At 40.0% G+C, this 19,690-nt stretch overlaps 1 protein-coding gene and 1 long non-coding RNA gene across 7 annotated transcripts in view; both read left to right on the plus strand.

Moving 5' to 3' along the window:
* Window positions 1-17,415, plus strand: part of trio (trio Rho guanine nucleotide exchange factor) — a 29,083-nt gene extending 11,668 nt beyond the window's left edge. For 4 of the 6 annotated variants that reach the window (XM_087407569.1, XM_087407566.1, XM_087407570.1 and 1 more), the window contains 21 exons: window positions 230-377; window positions 472-663; window positions 2,538-4,553; window positions 4,637-4,828; window positions 4,919-5,182; window positions 5,276-5,632; window positions 8,807-9,410; window positions 9,666-9,741; window positions 9,850-10,351; window positions 10,459-10,554; window positions 10,627-10,970; window positions 11,067-11,226; window positions 11,304-11,531; window positions 11,641-11,829; window positions 11,937-12,172; window positions 14,084-14,444; window positions 15,223-15,778; window positions 15,850-16,393; window positions 16,474-16,812; window positions 16,902-17,094; window positions 17,207-17,415. In XM_087407569.1, coding sequence (XP_087263695.1) covers window positions 230-377; window positions 472-663; window positions 2,538-4,553; window positions 4,637-4,828; window positions 4,919-5,182; window positions 5,276-5,632; window positions 8,807-9,410; window positions 9,666-9,741; window positions 9,850-10,351; window positions 10,459-10,554; window positions 10,627-10,970; window positions 11,067-11,226; window positions 11,304-11,531; window positions 11,641-11,829; window positions 11,937-12,172; window positions 14,084-14,444; window positions 15,223-15,778; window positions 15,850-16,393; window positions 16,474-16,812; window positions 16,902-17,094; window positions 17,207-17,311 — 7,702 coding nt within the window. In that variant the 3' untranslated portion in view covers window positions 17,312-17,415. Of the gene's footprint in view, window positions 1-229; window positions 378-471; window positions 664-2,537; window positions 4,554-4,636; window positions 4,829-4,918; window positions 5,183-5,275; window positions 5,633-8,806; window positions 9,411-9,665; window positions 9,742-9,849; window positions 10,352-10,458; window positions 10,555-10,626; window positions 10,971-11,066; window positions 11,227-11,303; window positions 11,532-11,640; window positions 11,830-11,936; window positions 12,173-14,083; window positions 14,445-14,539; window positions 15,164-15,222; window positions 15,779-15,849; window positions 16,394-16,473; window positions 16,813-16,901; window positions 17,095-17,206 lie in introns of those variants that run through there. The other 2 variants (XM_087407571.1, XM_087407572.1) reach the window with 2 other exon arrangements.
* LOC147909115 (uncharacterized) lies at window positions 6,976-8,508 on the plus strand. Its single transcript, XR_015545582.1, has 2 exons — window positions 6,976-7,629; window positions 8,001-8,508. It is a non-coding gene; the product is annotated as an uncharacterized LOC147909115 (long non-coding RNA).
* Window positions 17,416-19,690: the final 2,275 nt, after the last annotated feature.

Here is a 19,690-nt window from a genome sequence, read left to right on the forward strand (position 1 = left end):
TGACAAAAATGTTTACACGTTCATCAAATGTCGTATACTAAATATGTGAAAGCTTATGGATGATATTCTCAAATACAACAGTTGCCACTGAAATTATATGCATATTATATGTAGTACTCGTGACTCTTAGAGAAAACAGTGGAAACTTATTTAAACACTCAATTAATAAAATAAGCTTACTTATGAAACTTCGTTTCATCGAAGGTAACGCATACAATATGATTTTCAGATTATTTCAAGAAGATGTAAAACAAGTACTTGACTGGTTGACTAATCATGGCGAAGTCTTTATTAGAAAAAATACAGGCGTAGGTCGTAATCTGCAGAAAGCACGCGTCTATCAAAAAAGCCACGAACATTTTGAAAATGTTGCTCAGGTGATTGTTTAATATACGTATTTTATAATATATAACTTATGATTTTATTTATAATTCTTTCCATGAACATACTTAATATTTTTTTCATTTGTAGAATACTTACACAAATGCGACTAAGCTTTTAACTGCTGCCGAAGAACTTGCTCATACGGGGGAATGTGCACCTGATGAAATATATGCAGTGGCACAAGAATTGGAGGCCCACGTTAGTAGCTTCGCAGCAAGGGTCGAGCAACGGCGTCGCAGATTAGATCTGGCAGTAGTATTTTATACTCATGAAAAGGAGGTATTTTTATACGGATTGATTATATCTAACAAGGGAAATATCAGGATGTGTTGTCTTCGTTTTTGCTGAATTACATACACACATCTATATATATATATATTAAGGCAATATAAATTACAACGTCGTTACTATAACCTTTATATGTATAGTTGACATTAGAGACCCTCAAGGGTCTCTAGTTGACATTATAATAAATGGAAAATTCACTAATGCTGTTTATGATGGATAGTATATTTTCAGTTTGTTAGAAAAAATGCCAAATGTTTAAAACAAATATGTAGGCGTAAAAAAATTTAAAAAAGATTTATAAAAAGATTTAAAAAGCTATATTTGCTGTTTAGCGGTTTGAGTTATGTTGTCAAACAGTACAGGTTACAATGACATTTTGATTACGATTAAAACTTGAAAATAATTGTAAAAGTAAATACAATGATAGTAATTATGATAATAATAAATGTAATATTTTTTATATTTATCAAAATTAGTTTAAAAAGCTGTTATTATAGTTTGTAATTTTGTTTCGCAATACATTACGCTTATTATAATTTTAGGAACGTTCAATAATATTTTCCAACATTTGAAAATGCAGCCTGATGCCTAATATAAATGCTAACTTCTGCCAAACACAATCTTGATCAATTAACAGGCTTGAAAAGTCTTGTCTACCGACACATGAAATATCAGGCTAAGATGTCGGATTATAATGCTGCGTATCTCGACGTACTGTTTTTATTTGAATCTTACTTTTACAAATTTTTTTTCATCTGTATTGCAGCGTATTTTTTAACATTTGTATTTTTTAACATTTGACTTGAAAAATTAATGTTTAAAATTTATGTAATTTTAAGATGTGTTATGCAATTTTTATTTTATAATAAAAATTTATTTTATAATAAAACAAATAGAAAAAAGGAAAGAAAAAGGCAATAAAAAAAATCTTTTTTTTATTATATGTTCGCAATTGATAAGATTTTTATTTTTATTACATAAAAACATTATTTGTTTTTGGAATTATCATTTTCGAACGAACTCTTGCAACAAACGAGAGCATTTGTCAAGTTGTTTTTCAGTTTATCATCTTTCTGCAAGTTCGCAGATTACGGGCTTGAAATATCTTGTTTCACACTGGTAATTTTGCATTTTTTTTATTTGCACATTGTATTATGCGCTCCAAACGTTAGTTCTCGCTCAACACGAATAACAGTCTCAAAATCGTTTCAAATTCCCACAAAGAAAACGTTTAAGCGTGTGTTCGGTATAAAATCAAACAATACTACAGATACTTTTACTAATTGTAAGAAAGGATTGTCTGCGCAGTCGAAATTCGTTGCGGCAAGAATAAAAATCATGGCGAAAGTAAAAGATAATTTGAAATATGTTTATTGTATAATAAATAAATTCAATTTAATAATATAAATTGCATAATACAACTTAAAATTACATAAATTTTAAACTGTAAACGTTAATTTTTCGTCAAATATAAAAAAATATACAGAGACACAATAATATGTTGCAATGCAGATGGAAGAAAAATTTGTAAAAGTAAAATTGAAAACTGAAATACGCAGCCTTGTATTCGCTTTTATCATTACACCGCACCGCTTCTCTCATAAACAATATGTAAATCTTTAAACGCGTTTTCCTTGCAAGTATTTGAAAAGCACATTCTATAATTTTAACACGAATTAGTTGCTAAGAAGAGCTAAACTTATATATTATAAATATGCGTCCGTGTAATTTGTTCAAATCGGAAGCAACACATCTTGGTGCTCTTCTCATAAAATTGTTTACAAGTAGTAATCTAAAATGTGCAGATATATATGTATTAACCGTATATGCATGTTTGCCATCTTAAATTTGATTTTGTTTTACAGCTGACCGGTTGGGTAGACGAGTTACGTCAGGAATTGCAACAAGACGAGGTTGCGGAAAATCTAGAGACAGCGGAAAGATTGTTGGAACAATGCGCGCAGCATAGATCGTCCTGTCTTGAGGCATGTGCTTCTACAATAGCCCAGGGCGAAGCTCTGCTGCAAGAACTACGCGAGGCAACCGACGCGCCCGACACAACCGGCTCGATATCAGCGGTGGAGTCAGCTTTGGATAGATTGGCAAGTTTAAGACAAGAATTAGAAGACTTGTGGGCGACGAAAAAGCTGAGACTGGAACTGTGCCTACGATTACGCGTGTTCGAGCGCGACGCATTAGAGACTAGCGGTCAGCTGGAGATGTGGGCGCAGGAGCTGCAAGGTCCACCGCGAGAAGGTTCTCCAGAACAGTTGCTACGTGTACACAACGATGGAGTCGCCCATATGCAAAATACCGCTTTCCAAATTCTGCATCGTGGGCAAGAATTGGCGCAAGTTTTAGAGGAAGCGGGGTTATGTATTATGGCGGACGGTCAGCATAGTGCGGCGGCGCGGGTGCAAGTGCTTCTCGAGTTTTTGAACGAAAGAGAGTTGGATGCAGAGGACCTCGCGGAAATGCGAAGAGTACGGCTAGAGCAAGCCTCTCAATTACTGCAACTGCAAACGGACGCTTCTCATGTGATCAAATGGATACGAAACGGCGAGTCGATATTACTAGCTTCGCTGAGGATACCAGACGATTTCGAAGATGCCGATCAATTAGGAAAGGAACACTATCATTTTCAACTTGCGATAACGAATACTCATGCGTCTGCCGTGCAAGTGAAGCATAAAGCGGATTCGTTGATAAGCGGGAATCATTACGATCCTAAAAGTATTAGGGAGGTCGCGGAGGATGTTACCAAGCGATGGCAGCAACTAGTGACCTGTGCGGAAGAACGACATAAATTAATTACTGCCAGTTTAAACTTTTATAAAACAGTAGACTCGGTACGTTCGGTTCTCGACAGTTTAGAACTACAATATAACGTGGATGACGATTGGTGTGCCGACGGAGAAAAAGCTGCGGGGATACCGGCGAATATCACGAGACACCAGGAGCAAAAAGAAGCCTTCTTAAAGGCGTGCACGTTGGTACGGCGAACCGGGGAAACTTTCTTAAAATATATCAATCGTAGTCTACAATTTTACAGCTATCATGCTAATAGCGCCGGTTCCGCAAACAAAGTGAAAAATATTTTGGAGGAGCTAGTTAGTAAGGAAAACAAAGTGCTCGAATATTGGACGCAACGGAAGAAACGCTTAGATCAATGTCACCAGTATGTTCTGTTTGAACGTAGTGCAAAACAGGCTCTCGAGTGGATAAAAGAAACCGGGGAATTATATTTAGCGACGCATACCAATGTCGGTAAGAATCGCATCGAAAACGAACAACTGTTGCAAGAGCATATCGAGTTTAAGGGTGCAGCGAAGGAAACGAGAGAGAGAGTGAAATTGTTGATTCAACTCGCTGACAATTTAGTCGAGAGGGGTCATGCTCATGCCGCGGCGATCAAACAAGCCGTTGCCGAAGTCGATCAACGATACAAAGACTTTAGTACGCGAATGGATTGTTACAAGACACAAATCGAAGGCGATCTAGGTATTCAGTCTGACGAGGTGCATAGAGATCTGTCGATCGATCGGAATTCGGATCCATTGCTGGAAGAGAAGATCAAGGGTAAAGATCTGAAAGAATTGAACGAGGAAAAGAGAAGATCTGCACGAAGGAAAGAATTTATTATGGCTGAACTGTTGCAAACTGAACGTACGTACGTAAAAGATTTGGAAACTTGTATCCGTTGCTTCTTGGATGAGACGCGATGCGGAAAGGGAAACGTTCCGATGGGTTTACAAAGTCGGGAATCGATTATTTTTAGCAATATAGAGGAGATACATCAGTTTCACAGCAATGTCTTTTTACGCGAGCTAGAAAAGTACGAAACCATGCCAGAGGATGTGGGACATTGTTTTGTAGTGTGGGTGAGTTTATTTTATCACATTGATATTTAATTAGAAGGACAACATACATACGTACATATATATATTCGTATCTCGTATTCCAGGCACCTAAATTTGACATGTACGTTACTTATTGTAAGAATAAACCCGAAAGCAATCAACTATTAATAACGCACAGCGGAACGTGGTTTGAGGAATTGCAGAGAAAGCATAGAGTGGAACATCCTATCGCTGCATATCTAATCAAACCTGTACAGAGAATTACCAAGTATCAGCTGTTACTCAAGGATTTGCAGGTATTCGCATCTGTGTTGTGTATATATCTACATCTCAAACTTGTAGTGTACTTTATTCTCTTGTTTTTTTTTTGTTTTTTTCTTCTTCAGGCTTGTTGCCAAGAAGGACAGGGCGAAATAAAAGAGGGATTAGAAGTGATGTTAAATGTGCCTAAAAAAGCTAACGATGCCTTACATTTAAGTCTATTGGAAGGTTGCGACGTTAGTATAGATGCGCTCGGTGACGTTGTATTGCAAGATTCGTTCACAGTGTGGGACCCAAAACAGTTGATCAGAAAAGGAAGAGATCGTCATATATTTCTTTTCGAATTGTATCTTCTCTTTACAAAGGAAGTGAAAGATTCTGCAGGAAAGGTTGGCACGCAACTTTTTCTTTTTCGTCAAGTAAAAAAGTTTCTTTTACACACGTGCATATATAATATCACAGTATGAAAATGGTCCGTCTAGGTGAAGTACGTTTATAAAAATCGCCTGTTGACTTCCGAATTGGGCGTGACTGAACATATCGAAGGCGACGAATGCAAATTCGCGGTATGGACAGGACGAGCACCGACCAGCGACACACGCGTGGTATTACGTGCCAACTCGATGGACGCGAAACAGCTGTGGGTGATGCGGTTACGCGAGGTAATACAGGAGACCTTCTTAGGCAAGAATATGCCCAAGAGCCCCGCTAAAAAGAGCTCTAGTCAACGCTCCAGCAGAGATCTAGAGGAGTGTGCATCTTTGGACGAGAGTGTGGAAAATCTTGACAGAAATTCCTTAGCTTCCTTCGGCTCGACTAACACTACAGATTCTGACAAGGTAAAGCATTTTTTTTACTATATATATATTTTTTTTTTAAATAAAAATCGTAATTTTTAATTTTTCACGCGACTCGTGACAATTCAACAGGACTCAATTTATCACCCTAGCGTTTTTTCTATAATATTAGGTGTTGGAATTAATTCGTAGCGTTTTTTAATGAAAGAATGTTATTTATTTCACATGAGCATTAAAAAATACATTAATGAAAGTACTTCCCATCACTTGTAAAACGCTACGAATTAATTCCAACACCTAATATATTATATAAATTTCCAGTATATATCATGTGGGTGTATAGTGATGCATTATTTTTATTTAGAAAATATTAAACTGCTTCGCGAGTTTACAACAGATGAAGCTAGAAAATATTTAAATGTCCAAAATAGTAATTATTGCATTACTCCAATCTCGAGTCATATTTGTTTCAATCGAGCTCATCGCTTTTTGATAATGGCGTTTTTACTGTCATATCTGCTAATACTCGTATATAAAGATAGTTTTGACTGTGCCTCAAAAACATGCAAAGTATAAAATCTTTAATTACACTAGTCAATGAATAAAATTTTTTTTGTTTTAAAACATATATACACATGAAAATCCCAAACCAGATTTTCAACTAAAACAACTGAAAAATATAAGTTGTAAGTTTTTTTAAGATTTTTATAAACATATCTACTTTGTGATTTCGTAATGTCACGCATAACAAAACTGTATTTACAATTATATCAAGATCTACAAAATCTTATACAAGATCTACACGAAGAATTTGCCATATTTAGATTTTCAAGAAGAAAGTTTTGAATATCACAAAAATAACATATTACGACGCTTTTGAAAATTAGATATATAAAGCAGAGAGTCAAAGATAAGGCAGCATAAGAATGTAGATATTACTATTTGTTGACTTGAATGTTTAAAGTTAATGTAGATTAATCGCGAAATAATCAATGAAGGACAGAGAGCATAAATTCATGAGAACATTTTACGTGAAGGCTACAGTCTTCTGATTATTTTCATTCGCCCTTTGTATTTCCCAATACGTTTGTTTTCAAGATGCAGACTGTAAATATTGTTCTTCGTTTTCTTCGGAGCTCATAAAAATTGGATCTCTCTCTCTTTCTCTCTCTCTCTCTCACTCTCACTCACTCACTCACTCACTCACTCACTCTCATTCTCAGAGCGAGGTCGCTTCCGAATCAGAGTTGGCCCCAATCCCCCCTGCGATAGGGAATATAGGAATGGCGACATGACCGCAAGACTGAGAATAGTGCGGAATAGTGGGAATGACTAGGAAGGCCGCGGTAGCCAGTATACTCGCGCAGGGTTGGGTGGGGCGCAAGTTGGATTGGGTTAGTTATAATCTTGTCACTCCGCACCACTCCGCACCACTCCGCGCGGTCGGTTCGGTTCGGTTCGGGTTGGGTCGGGACAGGACTGACGGGACGCAGATCAGTCTGACCAGTCAGATCAGTAGTATCAGTACAGGCGCGACTCCCGGGTCGGATGGATCCGTTTAGGGATCTACCGGTGATTGCAAGATTTGCGAGACGCTAGGCGAATCAGTAAAGCCCTGACCTTCTTGCCGGAGACCGAAGGAAGGGTAGAAAGGGGGGGGGGGGAGAAAAAGAAAATACAAAAACGGACGATGGCAGATGCAGCGTGGATCGCCGTACGCTCGAGAATGTGCTCCGTGAACGATAACGCGCTGTTCACCATATAGTTTCTGCCCTCCTATGCGCCACGGTTGCATTCGTGCCTCTGAAGACCGTAACCGCATGCCGCGCCGATCGTAAGGTCAAGTCTTCCTTATCATGACGTCACCGGCCGGAAAACCGGCGACAATCGCCCAGAAAGCACGTAGGAAGATTTCCCTGCCGTGGTTCCGTCAGGGTTCCGCGGCACCGCCGCACGTTACCCTCTCCAGGCAGCACACCATTGATACACCGAGCTCCTTCCAGGCTCGACTTTTGCGTCGTCAACCATCCCTGGCCCAGGTACTTGGCGCCACAATGCCATAATGTCCACAAGCTTTTTTTTATCGGATCGGATTTTAGCTCTCCTTTTTCTTAATTTTTCTTAATTTTTCTTAATTTTTCTTAATTTTTCTTCCGCCACTCGCTCTCGTCTCTTCGAGAGAGATCATTGCAATGGAATTTCAATAAACTCCGCGTACTCTTCTTTCCGAGATTACGAAAGAATCGATCAATGTTCCATCCAGAAGATGGCCTGGAAATTCGCGAAAGGGCAGATTTCATCCAACGAGCACTACATGAGTCTTAAGAGCATTATCGTGGCGATAACATAATTTTTTCTTCATGTTCTTTCATTCTATATTTCTATTTTTCTTTTCTCTTTTTCACCTCAGTCGTTTACGCTCAGAAGAAACTTGGCACGTGAAAAATTCTATTTCGGATCGCGAAATGTCACGAAAACATCAGGCAAATAATTATGCTCGACGAAAGAGGGGGGAGGAAGAGAGAGAGAGAGAGAGAGAGAGAGAAACAAACAGTGTTATTGAAGATGCGGTAAACGTGCACGCTCCATCAATGTAATACACGCACACGCACGATATTTATAGCAACGTCAAAGTATCGCGGTGTCGTGACATTAGCTATTTTCAAAACGCCGGAATCCGCGTGCGATTTAAAAGTGTCATCGCGGAAGGACGCGCAGAGAGAGAGAGAGAGAGAGAGAGAGAGAGAGAGAGATATTCTGATCCGACAATCAAAATCATTCAGGCGTGAGTAATCGGATCTCTGGAATCTCGCTCCGTCGATCCGCAAATTCAAAGACAATCAAATCAGTCTTTCACGAACGGGAGAGCCGAGCCCTCAGTCGCGCGACGGAGAGGACGATCGTATCGACCCGTCTACGCCTGCGTAAGCACAAGAGGGCAGACTCTTCTCTTCCTCTTCGCTTTGCTTCCCTGTGCGCTTTCGGTTTATATCCTACACCCTTACCCGCCCCCGCCCCGTCGCGGCTGTTATCACCATCGCTTTCACGCACGCGCGCACACAGACACCAACATTCGCTAATTATCCCATTTCTATAATCACCCTCTCCCTGCCCCCCTTTCTCTCAGCCCCGATTACCTCGATATTCAACCGCGCGCGCAATGTATCGCCATCGCGGAATTGAGGATCCTTGATCCTTGGTGATTCCGGATTTCAGACTGGAGTCGTCGAGATGACGTGGGTGGTCGCTGATCATATGGCCGCGCCCGGCTCCAAGGAGCTCAGCGTGACAAAGGGGCAGCAGGTCGAGGTGCTGGAGAATGGTAACGCAAACGCCAGCACCACCAGTGGCACGCCCAACGCCGGCGAATGGACTCTGGTGCGTCTGCCGCTCACGCCCGGACAGGTCGAGCCGGCCGCGGAAGGTCTAGTGCCCACCAGCGCCCTGAAACAACCGCCAGCCGCCTCCTGCAAAACTTCGCCGTCCAGAAAAGCGTCCACGCAACAGCAACAATCGCATCAGTATCATCATCATCATCATCATCATCATCATCACCAGCCACAACAGCAGCAACAGCAGCAGCAGCAGCAGCAACAACAACAGTCGCATCATCATCCTTACCATCAGCAGCAGATCAATCAAGCAATCGTCCAAACGCAGCAACAGCAGCAGCAGCAGCAGCAAACTGCCGTCACGTCTTCGACTTCCGCCAACACGTTGCCACCGACCTGCTGCGTAGCCGGCATTCCGTCGATGACGCAGCAAACATCCTCGTTGACCGCGCTCTCATCCACGGTGCTGTCACCGATGGAGGATGCGGGTAAGTGAATTTCTTTCCAATTCATAACTCGACTCTACGGAACAGCTAATCGGCAATAATACGGTGTATTATCGCGCGACGCGTGTCAAGTATAAACAAAAACCGGATTGGAGAACTGCAGGAAGTTGGTGAACCGCAAATCGGCGCGATCGCACACGTTCTTATCTATTCCGATAACCGGCGGTAACTGATAAATTGGAGCGCAATTTTAGGAATGCATAAAGTAATTGTTCTTTTTTTTTTTTTAATCAACAGAAAACACTGGAAGCGACGGTAGCGGGTCGATAACTAGTACAAATTCACCTGGCAACAAGAGGCGAGTTTTCAGCGGGTGAGCATTTCATATAGAAACTCTGTCGTCTAAATGCCTCGCGCTTATCTCGAAATGTCATACGTGCAACGATAATCACGTACCATGGCCGGGCGTTTCTGTTTATAGACGGAAGTGGCTCCCACCTTCTTTACGCAAACTTAGCCAAGGTAAAGTTGAGAAAACCAATACAGCCGCGCCGACGTCATCGCCTCCTTTGATTGGGCCGTCTTTGAAGAAAAGCGGCTCAGATAAACGCTTTAAATTACCGAGCGGCGTCGAACATAATCGGCGGCGGCCTAGCAAGACGGCGTTCGAAGCAGAGGCTGAGGTACAGGAAGGCGAGGAAATCTGTAAGGGCGAGGGCGAGGGGGAGGAGGAGGAAGAAGAGGAAGGCGAAGGCGAAGGCGAGGAACAGCAGGAGGTTGAGGTAGATGTGGACGTGGACGCGGACGTTACGGAGAGCGACGACACGGTGGTGACGAGTTTGCAGGAGCAGAACGGTGGCGAAGATGCCGACGACGATCTAGAACTTCCACCACCGATGAAGCCTATAACCGAATCGATACTTGTAGCGACTGCAAATGGTCCATCAGGATCTACGATACCGAGTGAATTGCCCGGGAAACGAGTGAGTATTCGCGCGTCTTACTCTTTGGAGAATTAAGACTCGATCGCGTCCATATCATCTCATATACATCTTTCTTCCTTGTGTCTTAATTGCTTCATTTAATATAGTCTGCTAGTCTGTCGGAACGTACAAAGATTCTCGATGGCGGCGGCGCCACAACAGCTGATCTTTCGGAAATCGAGCAGATCGTCAAGGAGAGAATGGTAATTAGAGTTCGTTTATGTCATATGCATTGCACCAAGTACTATGCCAAGCATTATCATTTACATCAACAGGAGCAACATACAGAAAATCAGGAGAGGCATAGTCTTATGCGAACTCCTAATGGAAAATCCTTAACATTAAGCAACGAGGAGGAATATTGTAACGCGACTATTAACGCGATCACTTCCGACGAGTCAGATCCAGAGAGTAGCGCGATCGCAAAGCGGCAGTTTGTTATTCGCGAGCTGGTGGACACCGAAAGAGATTACGTCAATGATTTGAAGCAGATAGTCGAAGGTTACATGGCACTAATGCGAAATCCCGAGTGTGAGATTCCATTACCGGAAGATCTACGCGCTGGGAAAGATAAGATGGTTTTCGGTAACGTAGAAGCTATCTACGAGTGGCACAGAGAGTGAGTCGGATCAACCGTTGAAACCTCTTTTAGCGATGATCATTCGACTATCGAAATGTTCACATCGATATTTCTTCTATGATCTTTTTTTTACAGCTTTTTCCTCAAAGCTTTGGAACGTTGTTTGGAACGTCCTGAAGAGCTCGGACCTCTCTTTAAACGTTATGAACGAAAGTTGCACATGTACGTGGTTTATTGTCAGAACAAGCCCGTTTCGGAATACATTGTGTCCGAATATATAGATACTTATTTCGAGGTAATCAGTTAAATTCAATAGATAAGCGGCTACGCACAAAACGGAAACATTTAATCAAAGGGACATGTATGTTACAGGAACTTAGGCAAAAACTTGGGCATCGTTTGCAGCTCTGCGATTTGCTGATCAAGCCTGTACAAAGGATTACAAAATATCAACTTCTTCTACGGGAGGCACTGCGCCTCACTGAACGAACTCAAAGGTTATCGGAAATCGAAGGCCTCAGAGCGGCGGCTCATGTCATGCGAGTTATTCCTAAAGCTGCAAACGATATGATGGACGTTGGGAGATTACAAGGTTTTGACGTGAGTATTGCTCTTTTTCACTCGTTTTTTTTTCTTTTTTTCCTTTCTTTTTTTTTTATGTACGCGATAAAAACATTCTTGAAAATTTATTATGTTTAATTTTCTTTAGGGTAAAATAACGGCGCAGGGAAAACTCTTGTTACACGGCCCGCTTCTAGTATCGGAAATATCAAACATTACGATGAGAGGAAGGGAATGGCAAGTCTTTCTTTTTGAACAAAATATCATCTTTAGCGAAACTGTCGGCAAGAAAACGCAATTCACCAATCCTGTCTACATATATAAAGCACATATTCAGGTGAGGTGACGCGTATTAATACTTTTCATTTCTATTTGATTTGACCATTCTTGTTTCTAAACAAGTTTCAATATCGATGTACCTTATACGTATATTTACTTACGTAGGTAAACAACATGAGTCTGGAAGATTCGAACGACGATCCAGACAAGTTTATCATTCGATCGACGGATCCCCGAAACCCTGGGCTAGGATTCTCTTGTAGCGTAGCTGAAGAAAGTAGTGGACCGCGCAGGCAGGAGTGGGTAGATACCATCACTGCCATCCTGCAAACTCAGCGTGATTTCCTGAAGGCGATACAATCACCGATTGCCTACCAGAAGGAACTTACCAAAGATCCACTGTAAGCGTCTCTAACACATTGAATATTATATTACACATTGACTCTCTCTTTTAATATCCGATCTGTGAATATTCGTTCCGACATATTTTTGTATATTTTATATAAAAAGAAGATGCAATTGCCGTATAAGAGCTAGATAATCGTTAATCGTATCCTAAAGATACCATCGCCTGCTCTCCTCTGCGTCTTTCACCCCTCCATCGCTTGCTTTCCTCTGCACCCTCCATTTACACCTTTGTTAACTAATTACTTTCCATCCACTTCAATATATCTTGGCACTTACATTGTTATATTGATGCCATACATACTATAAGATATTTGCACGTATCCAGTCATTTTTCTCACATTCCTTTTCTCGATTATCTTTATATCTTGCTTTCGTAATAAAGAGGAAACGATAACGATGCATAATTAATTAAAAACTAACTATATTTACGCGCAGGAGCTTAAAGAGTATCTATACATAACACAATTACTTATTTACTTGAAAACTAACTTCTATCGGCTTAATAAGGAATAAAGTACACTAGAGATACAGAAGAGTATGCAGGGTGTCTAAAAAAAGTGCTGCATTATTTTTTAATGACTGCTGGACGTATTTGGAAGCAATCTCTCTTTAGTATAATAAAAGGCGACTGTGAGAGCAGCGACAAAATGAACTTTCTAATATTATATATCTATACACGCGCGACTGGATATTTTTTGAAAATTATCGTTAAGATAACATTGCTTCCAAATTTTTGTAAAAATCCATCATTAAAAAAACGATGCGATAGTTTTGGAACATACAAATACATAATCAAATATATATCTTTTCATATTCGATGATTTCTCGAAACGGTAGACTTGCAACTAACGCTCTCTATCAAATCAGATATATATGAAAACATACACTTTAATGTTTTAGATTTTCATGCAAGAGTTAATGCTCTTTTTTTTTCATTTCATGAATCAAAATCTATTCACCTTGTTTCCTTAATTATAGCGTATACTACTCTTCTAGACTCGCGACTATCTGATCCTTGGAGCTTATAAACATGTATTAATCCGTTCCAATGCGCTTGCATTATGCGTGCATGTATTGTATGCGTATATTATGTACGTGTATATGCACAACAATGGGGGCGTATTTTATTTACGTGCGTTACATCTCTACATACATGCGACTTATAACGGTATGACGACGATATACGTGAGAGAAACGTACTACGAGTGCGATGTATTAATAACGTAATAATATATATAAAGATATGCAATATATATATATATATATATATATATATATATATATATAATAATTTTAATAACGTCTACAAAATCACACATGCGCGCGCGTACGAGTCTATGGACAGATTGTGGCGTAACAGTATACTGTGTATATATTAATGCGCGATACTGAAGAACAGTCCGAAACAAAGCTATAATTGAAACCCGCGAATCGTAAGAATTTTGTCTAGAATAAATTGTAAATTGTGATGATTAAGATCGAGTGATTGTGATATGCATCCTTTATCCTCATCTATTGTCTACACGCCCAATCCGACTAACCAGCTTCTTTTCTTATAATTTTATCAAGAACACAGTACTGCGAGAAACAAGTCCAAGTGTATCTACCATGATTACAACCAACCACCTACCCACCTTACTGCCATGCGTTGAATACACATATCTATTGTTCAACACGTCCGAAAGATCCAAATTGCTGACAACGATATATCCTGGCTCGTATATCGAAACTCGTTCCTATCGATTGCTTCGAGATCCAATCATTATTTAAGATATCCTAAAAGATGATCATTTTTAAAATTTTTATTCGAATAAATGGTTAGTAGCGAGCGGATCGAAGTGAACGAGTCTCGACGCCGCGTAGTACTGTGTCTTGAATTTCATTTATGATTTGCTGGCATACAGCCGTGCTACCATCACCACCACCACCACCACCACTACCATCACCACTACTACTACTACTACTACTACTACTACTGCTACTACTACTACTACTACTACTACTACTACTACTACTACTACTACTACTATCACATCCGAACCTGTGATACGAACAACCGTATCAGTTCCTCCGACGCTGATAGTCTCTGAATCGATGAACCGAGACTACAGGATGAATCAGCAACCGTTGCAACGCTCGCAGACCGGGGGATTGGAATGCGTGCAACCACGTACCCCTAGTCCAACAAAGAGTAGGCTAAACTTCCTGGAGGGATTTAAGAATACTCTACGCACACGCTCGCCGATTCGCAACAATTCCATCCCGGTGAGCCAATCCTGATTAACATGTTTTTAATAATTTTAACTGATAAATACACATACTTTATCATTCGTATCAATTGGAATTCTTGATGATTGCAGCAAAGGGGCTCTTCCTCTTCTTCTTGATGCCTGTCGCTATCTACCGCTATCTATTGCATTATCTTCTGTTGGCGCAACGATTGTTATATACTTGTATCGTTAAAGAAACTCTATCGACTATCGAACGATCCATGAACATCATACGCTATTACATATATTCTCTTAACTTGTGAAACCTCACACTGACGTAAAGCAAATGTTACACATACCTACGAGGGAGATGGAAAGATGGAAAGAAATTCCAAAATTTCTTGTAACGAATGACTTTGATTCTGCAAACTCCATTGTCTCTTTTAACGTTTTGCTCACCATACACGCGCGCGCGCGCACGCACACATACACACACACGCACACACACGCGTATATATTACACTATACTGCTGATTTTTTTACCACCGTCACCAAACGTTACTGCTATCTATAACAATTCTAACCGCTGCTACTCTATACTACTGATTCTATCAAAACCAATGCTACTATGCTATTATTTTCTTCTTTACCGGGATCGCTACTATCATTATACTACCATCGTTGCATTACGATACTGGAAGCTCTTCTTGGGTCAAATCTTCTGTCGCATTCAGAGTGAATACAAAACGGGGCAAAGTAGCGACGCATGAAAAATACGCTTAACAACATGAAGAAAGTTCGACAAAACTCTTATAACAAAGGAACTTCCTTAGGTCGTTCCAGGTGCACGTGTAAGATTGGCTGCGGATTGGGGAAAGTTACATGCCGGAGACGAACTTGTTGTCTCCCACTTAGATGGTCCAGGCTTAGTGGTGTCCCCTGTGAATACCAGAGACGAGTTGTGGATCCCGGCGAGTCTTATTCCGAACTCGGCAATCAGTCGATCGTGGTCGTTTCGACCACGCAAGATTGATCTTGCAAGATGCCACGATACCGATCCCCGGGAGTTAACGACGACAACAATAACATACCCCGAGGACAAAAGGTCAGTTATCCTGAATAGTCCGACGTCGATGATTCGCGCGACCGTCGGAGAAGTCGTTAGACTATCCATTGAGACGCACAACGCGGATAATGCAGCTGTCGCCTGGAGAAAGGAGGGCGAGAATCAATATATAAGAGAGAATGATCGATATCAGTTCCAACGAAGCGCGGGCTTTGTATACTTACAAATCAATGGTTGCCGAACTTCAGACTCCGGGATATATCACTGTCATCTAATAGGTGAAACGGACTCTTCCTCCGCTGGAATTTCTCTCTACATCGTAGGTATGTCTGATGAAATATCCCGATAAAATATAACAAGTCTTTTAGATCGTTAAATCCTGATTGTGTTTCAGGCGGAAAGAGTAGCACCTCCGCACGCGTTTTAGCATGCTCAAAGGTGGAGATCGATTGGGACAGACAAGAGATCAGTGGTGTGTCGTGTAATATAGAATGCAGAATTTTACCGTCGCAACAATGGGTGGCGATATCGAAGCAAGTTAACGAGCCACCCGTTTTATTGGATGTGTCAACGGATGCTTCATATAGTTTTCGAGTGGTGGATGACGATGGGAGGACGACCTCACCATCGATCGTAGTGACCCTATCGCGATCAGACGTCGGTGGTGGCACGGAATGGGAAGCCAAGCAGTTTATTAGCAGGTATTTGGAGCTGGACGAGCTGGGTAATGGTAGATTCGGCACAGTTCGCCGTGCCAGGGATAAAGGCACAGGGCAAGAGGTGGCACTCAAGCAAATTTCACGACACAAGCAATCGAGATTACTGACACGCGCGGAATACGACGTGCTGGCTTCCACTCATCACGCTAACATTGTTAGGGCGTTCGCATTGTTCGAGAACGCGCCTCGATCTGGAGTCGACACCATTGTCTTGGAACTGTAAATATTCACAACAAAAGCATTTTGATAACACAGCCATCTTTGTGTTACAGTATTAAACAGTGTTTTCCTCCCTGCAGGGTCAGAGGTCCAACGTTGTTTGCATATTTGAGTAAAAAAACGGAGTACTCCGAAGCAATGGCGACACGATACACTTGTCAGCTGTTATCCGCATTGCATTGGTTACACTGTCGCAGCCGGGCGCATCTGGATATAAAACCGGAGAACGTTCTGATTGATCGTGAAACAGACCAGGTGAAGGTAATAGATCTAGGGGAAGCGGTCAAAGCTCCCATTGACGAAATTGTGCCGCCCCCTGCCGATTTGGAATTTGCAGCACCGGAGTCAGTGCTAGGTAGACCGACCAGCTCTTACACGGATATGTGGGCCGTCGGAGTTTTTATTTATGTTTTGCTAAGGTATTCTCCTGAAATTATTTATTTATTTGAATTTTGAACTATTTCCTTTTATACTGCACTGTCCGTGCCTCATCTTTTGAATACCATAGTGGATTGTCGCCTTTTTTGGATGACTCCGTCGAGGAAACCACCGCCAACATTCTTAAATGCGATTTTTGTTTTCCCGACGAATATTTCAAGATTATATCCAGTGATGCAAAGGAACTTCTCAGGAGAATGTTATGCCTGCGTGGTGAGGATCGAATGAATGCAGAAACCTGCCTTGGTTCGCCATGGTTAAAAGTAATATAAAATCATACTTGATACCCTAAAATAATAATTTATCATTTTATGTGAATTCTTCGACATTGCGTTGAAATTTAACAATAAGACATTGTTCATTTTTTTAAATTAGATATCAACTGGTGCTACCATACCGTCCACTAGAATGGCCGCATTTATAGAACGTCGTGCACATTGTTTTAAACTGCGTCAAGACCATGACAGTTTTCATTCCTAAGATCAACAATATGCAGTAAGCATGTTACTTAAAATACATGACAAATTTACATATGTAAATAGCAAAATATACTTAAATGTTTAATTGTTGATATCTCCATTAAATTCCGATTGATTAAAACTTTTTTCTTTCCTCCCCTTATTTTATGAAATTCTCTTTTTATCGCGAACGCGAGATACAGATTACTAAAGCCATCTATTGGAAAAATAATGGATTTCTTTTTACTACACCTAATATTTCCATTTTAAATATTCGTCAGCAATTGAATCGATAATAAAAACTTTCAATGACGTACACAGAATTTCCTCCTATTTGAATATTTAAAACATTTTTGTTGTTTTTAAATGTTACGAAAAACAAAAGTTAATACAAAACATTGTTTCGAATGAACAAATATGATAAACAAAAAGTTTGGTATTTATTTAGGCTGTGTTCCAAAATTTATTGCCAGTACTGAAAATCTATAGAGCATGTGACTTGAATTATAGATTTTTAGTACTGGCAGTAAATTTTGTAACAAAGCCTTAGAGGCTCCGTACAATAAAAGGAACAGGGAACAGAACAGAGAATAAGAATTTCAATCTATAAAAACTGTGTATTCCACAATACATGATTTCTGATAGGTTGAAATTCTTATTCTCTGTTCTTTTTATTGTATGGAGTCCCTTAGAATAGAGCCTTCCTCATCTCAAATCTTAAGGGCTCCGCACTGTAAAAGGAATAGGGAACAGAAAATAAGAATTTCAACCTATCATGTGGAATACAGTTTCTGATAGGTTGAAATTCTTATTCTCTGTTCTCTGTTCCTTTTATTGTGTGGTGCCCCTTATAGCCTTATTTCGGCCCAACCGGGTTTGCATGAACTTGAGTTAAAAAATGCTTCGCTATTGGTTAACGTTACACGCTCTACCAATAGGAGAGCACGAAACATCGATTACTTCAACCTAGGTTAGTGCAAATTCGATCGAGCCGAAAACGCCATTAATAAAAATGTACTTGTGCCTCGTTCAGACCATATAAAAAGACAGGGGCTGTATTTTGTACATGCCTACCTTAGAATATATATAAATGGAAGGGACATTGCCTATGCTTCCCATGACTCGCGCTGATGCAAAAATCTGTGCAAGAGAGAAAGGTAGTAAGGGATAAATATTTTCAATGCGCATGCGTCAGTTCCGGTATTCCTTGTTCAAGTACCGCGTGTGGAGGATCGGAAACAGCGTTGATGAACAACAGGAACGAGGACCAGACGCATTGCGAACATTTATCCTTTACTATCTTTCTCTCTCTCGCACAGATGTTGGCTTCATGTTCAGCGACCTTCCATTCCTCTTCCATTTATATATGTTCTAAGATGTCTACCGACAATTGTCGGTTCGGTACAATAACGACGTTTACCGCTTGCATGATCGATACCACCGACGGGATACTATTAAAGATCATCCCTGGGGAAATTTTCGATATAGGGCCTTAAGGGCCCGGAAGTAATTGAAGAACGCTGACATTATCGACAATTGATATAAATTTGCTATTATTGACATAAATATTTGGCTCATACATTATTAAATTCATGATTTTTTGTTACATAAATGTTCCATAAATAAATATGCATACTTGTAAAGCTATAATATCCTATATATTGCAGAAAATTTACAATTTTTTCTCTGCAGTTATCATCTCTGTTAATAATCAAATTTGATGATAACATTGAAATCACAATTTTAAAGAAAAATCGAGTATTATTGACTTCTAAATGCATAAATAAATACGTCTACTAAACTAATAAAATTAATATAATATTATCAGTTTTTTACTCTTAATTACTTTTAATATTTACAAGGATGCGAACTCCCATAAAGATCGGTCGGTCTTTAATAGTATCTCGTCGATGCCGATACACATCGTCGAACATCATGGTCGCAGTACAGACTTTTGCATAACGCATAATGCATAGTGCATAAAGAATTAATCAATTGAAATTTTTCTTTTCCATGGAATGGGAGGAAAGGAAAGATTCTGATTCGCTTATGCACTATGCGTTATGCGTTATGCAAAAGTCTGTGCTGCGGCCTTCATTCTGTACACTGTCACGACACACATCGTTGCAAGCGACAACTGTCGGTACGACTTTAACAATAAAGTTCAGGCACAGAAAAATGTTAAAACGATGTTTCTCAACCAATAGCATTATAGTTTTAAAAGAAGAAAAATTGTGCAGGATGACAATTACAATAAGGAAATGGCACGCTTATAGAAAAACTTATAGACATGAAATAACGTAAAACATTCTTTATTAATGTATTTTATATTGTAATCATAAGGAAATGTTATAATTGTAAAGAAATAATATAGTTATGAAAAAATATAATTTAATAAAAA

This window comes from Acromyrmex echinatior, chromosome 7 (assembly GCF_024713525.1).
Source record: "Acromyrmex echinatior isolate Ae372 chromosome 7, ASM2471352v2, whole genome shotgun sequence".
NCBI classification, from domain to species: Eukaryota; Metazoa; Arthropoda; class Insecta; order Hymenoptera; family Formicidae; genus Acromyrmex; species Acromyrmex echinatior.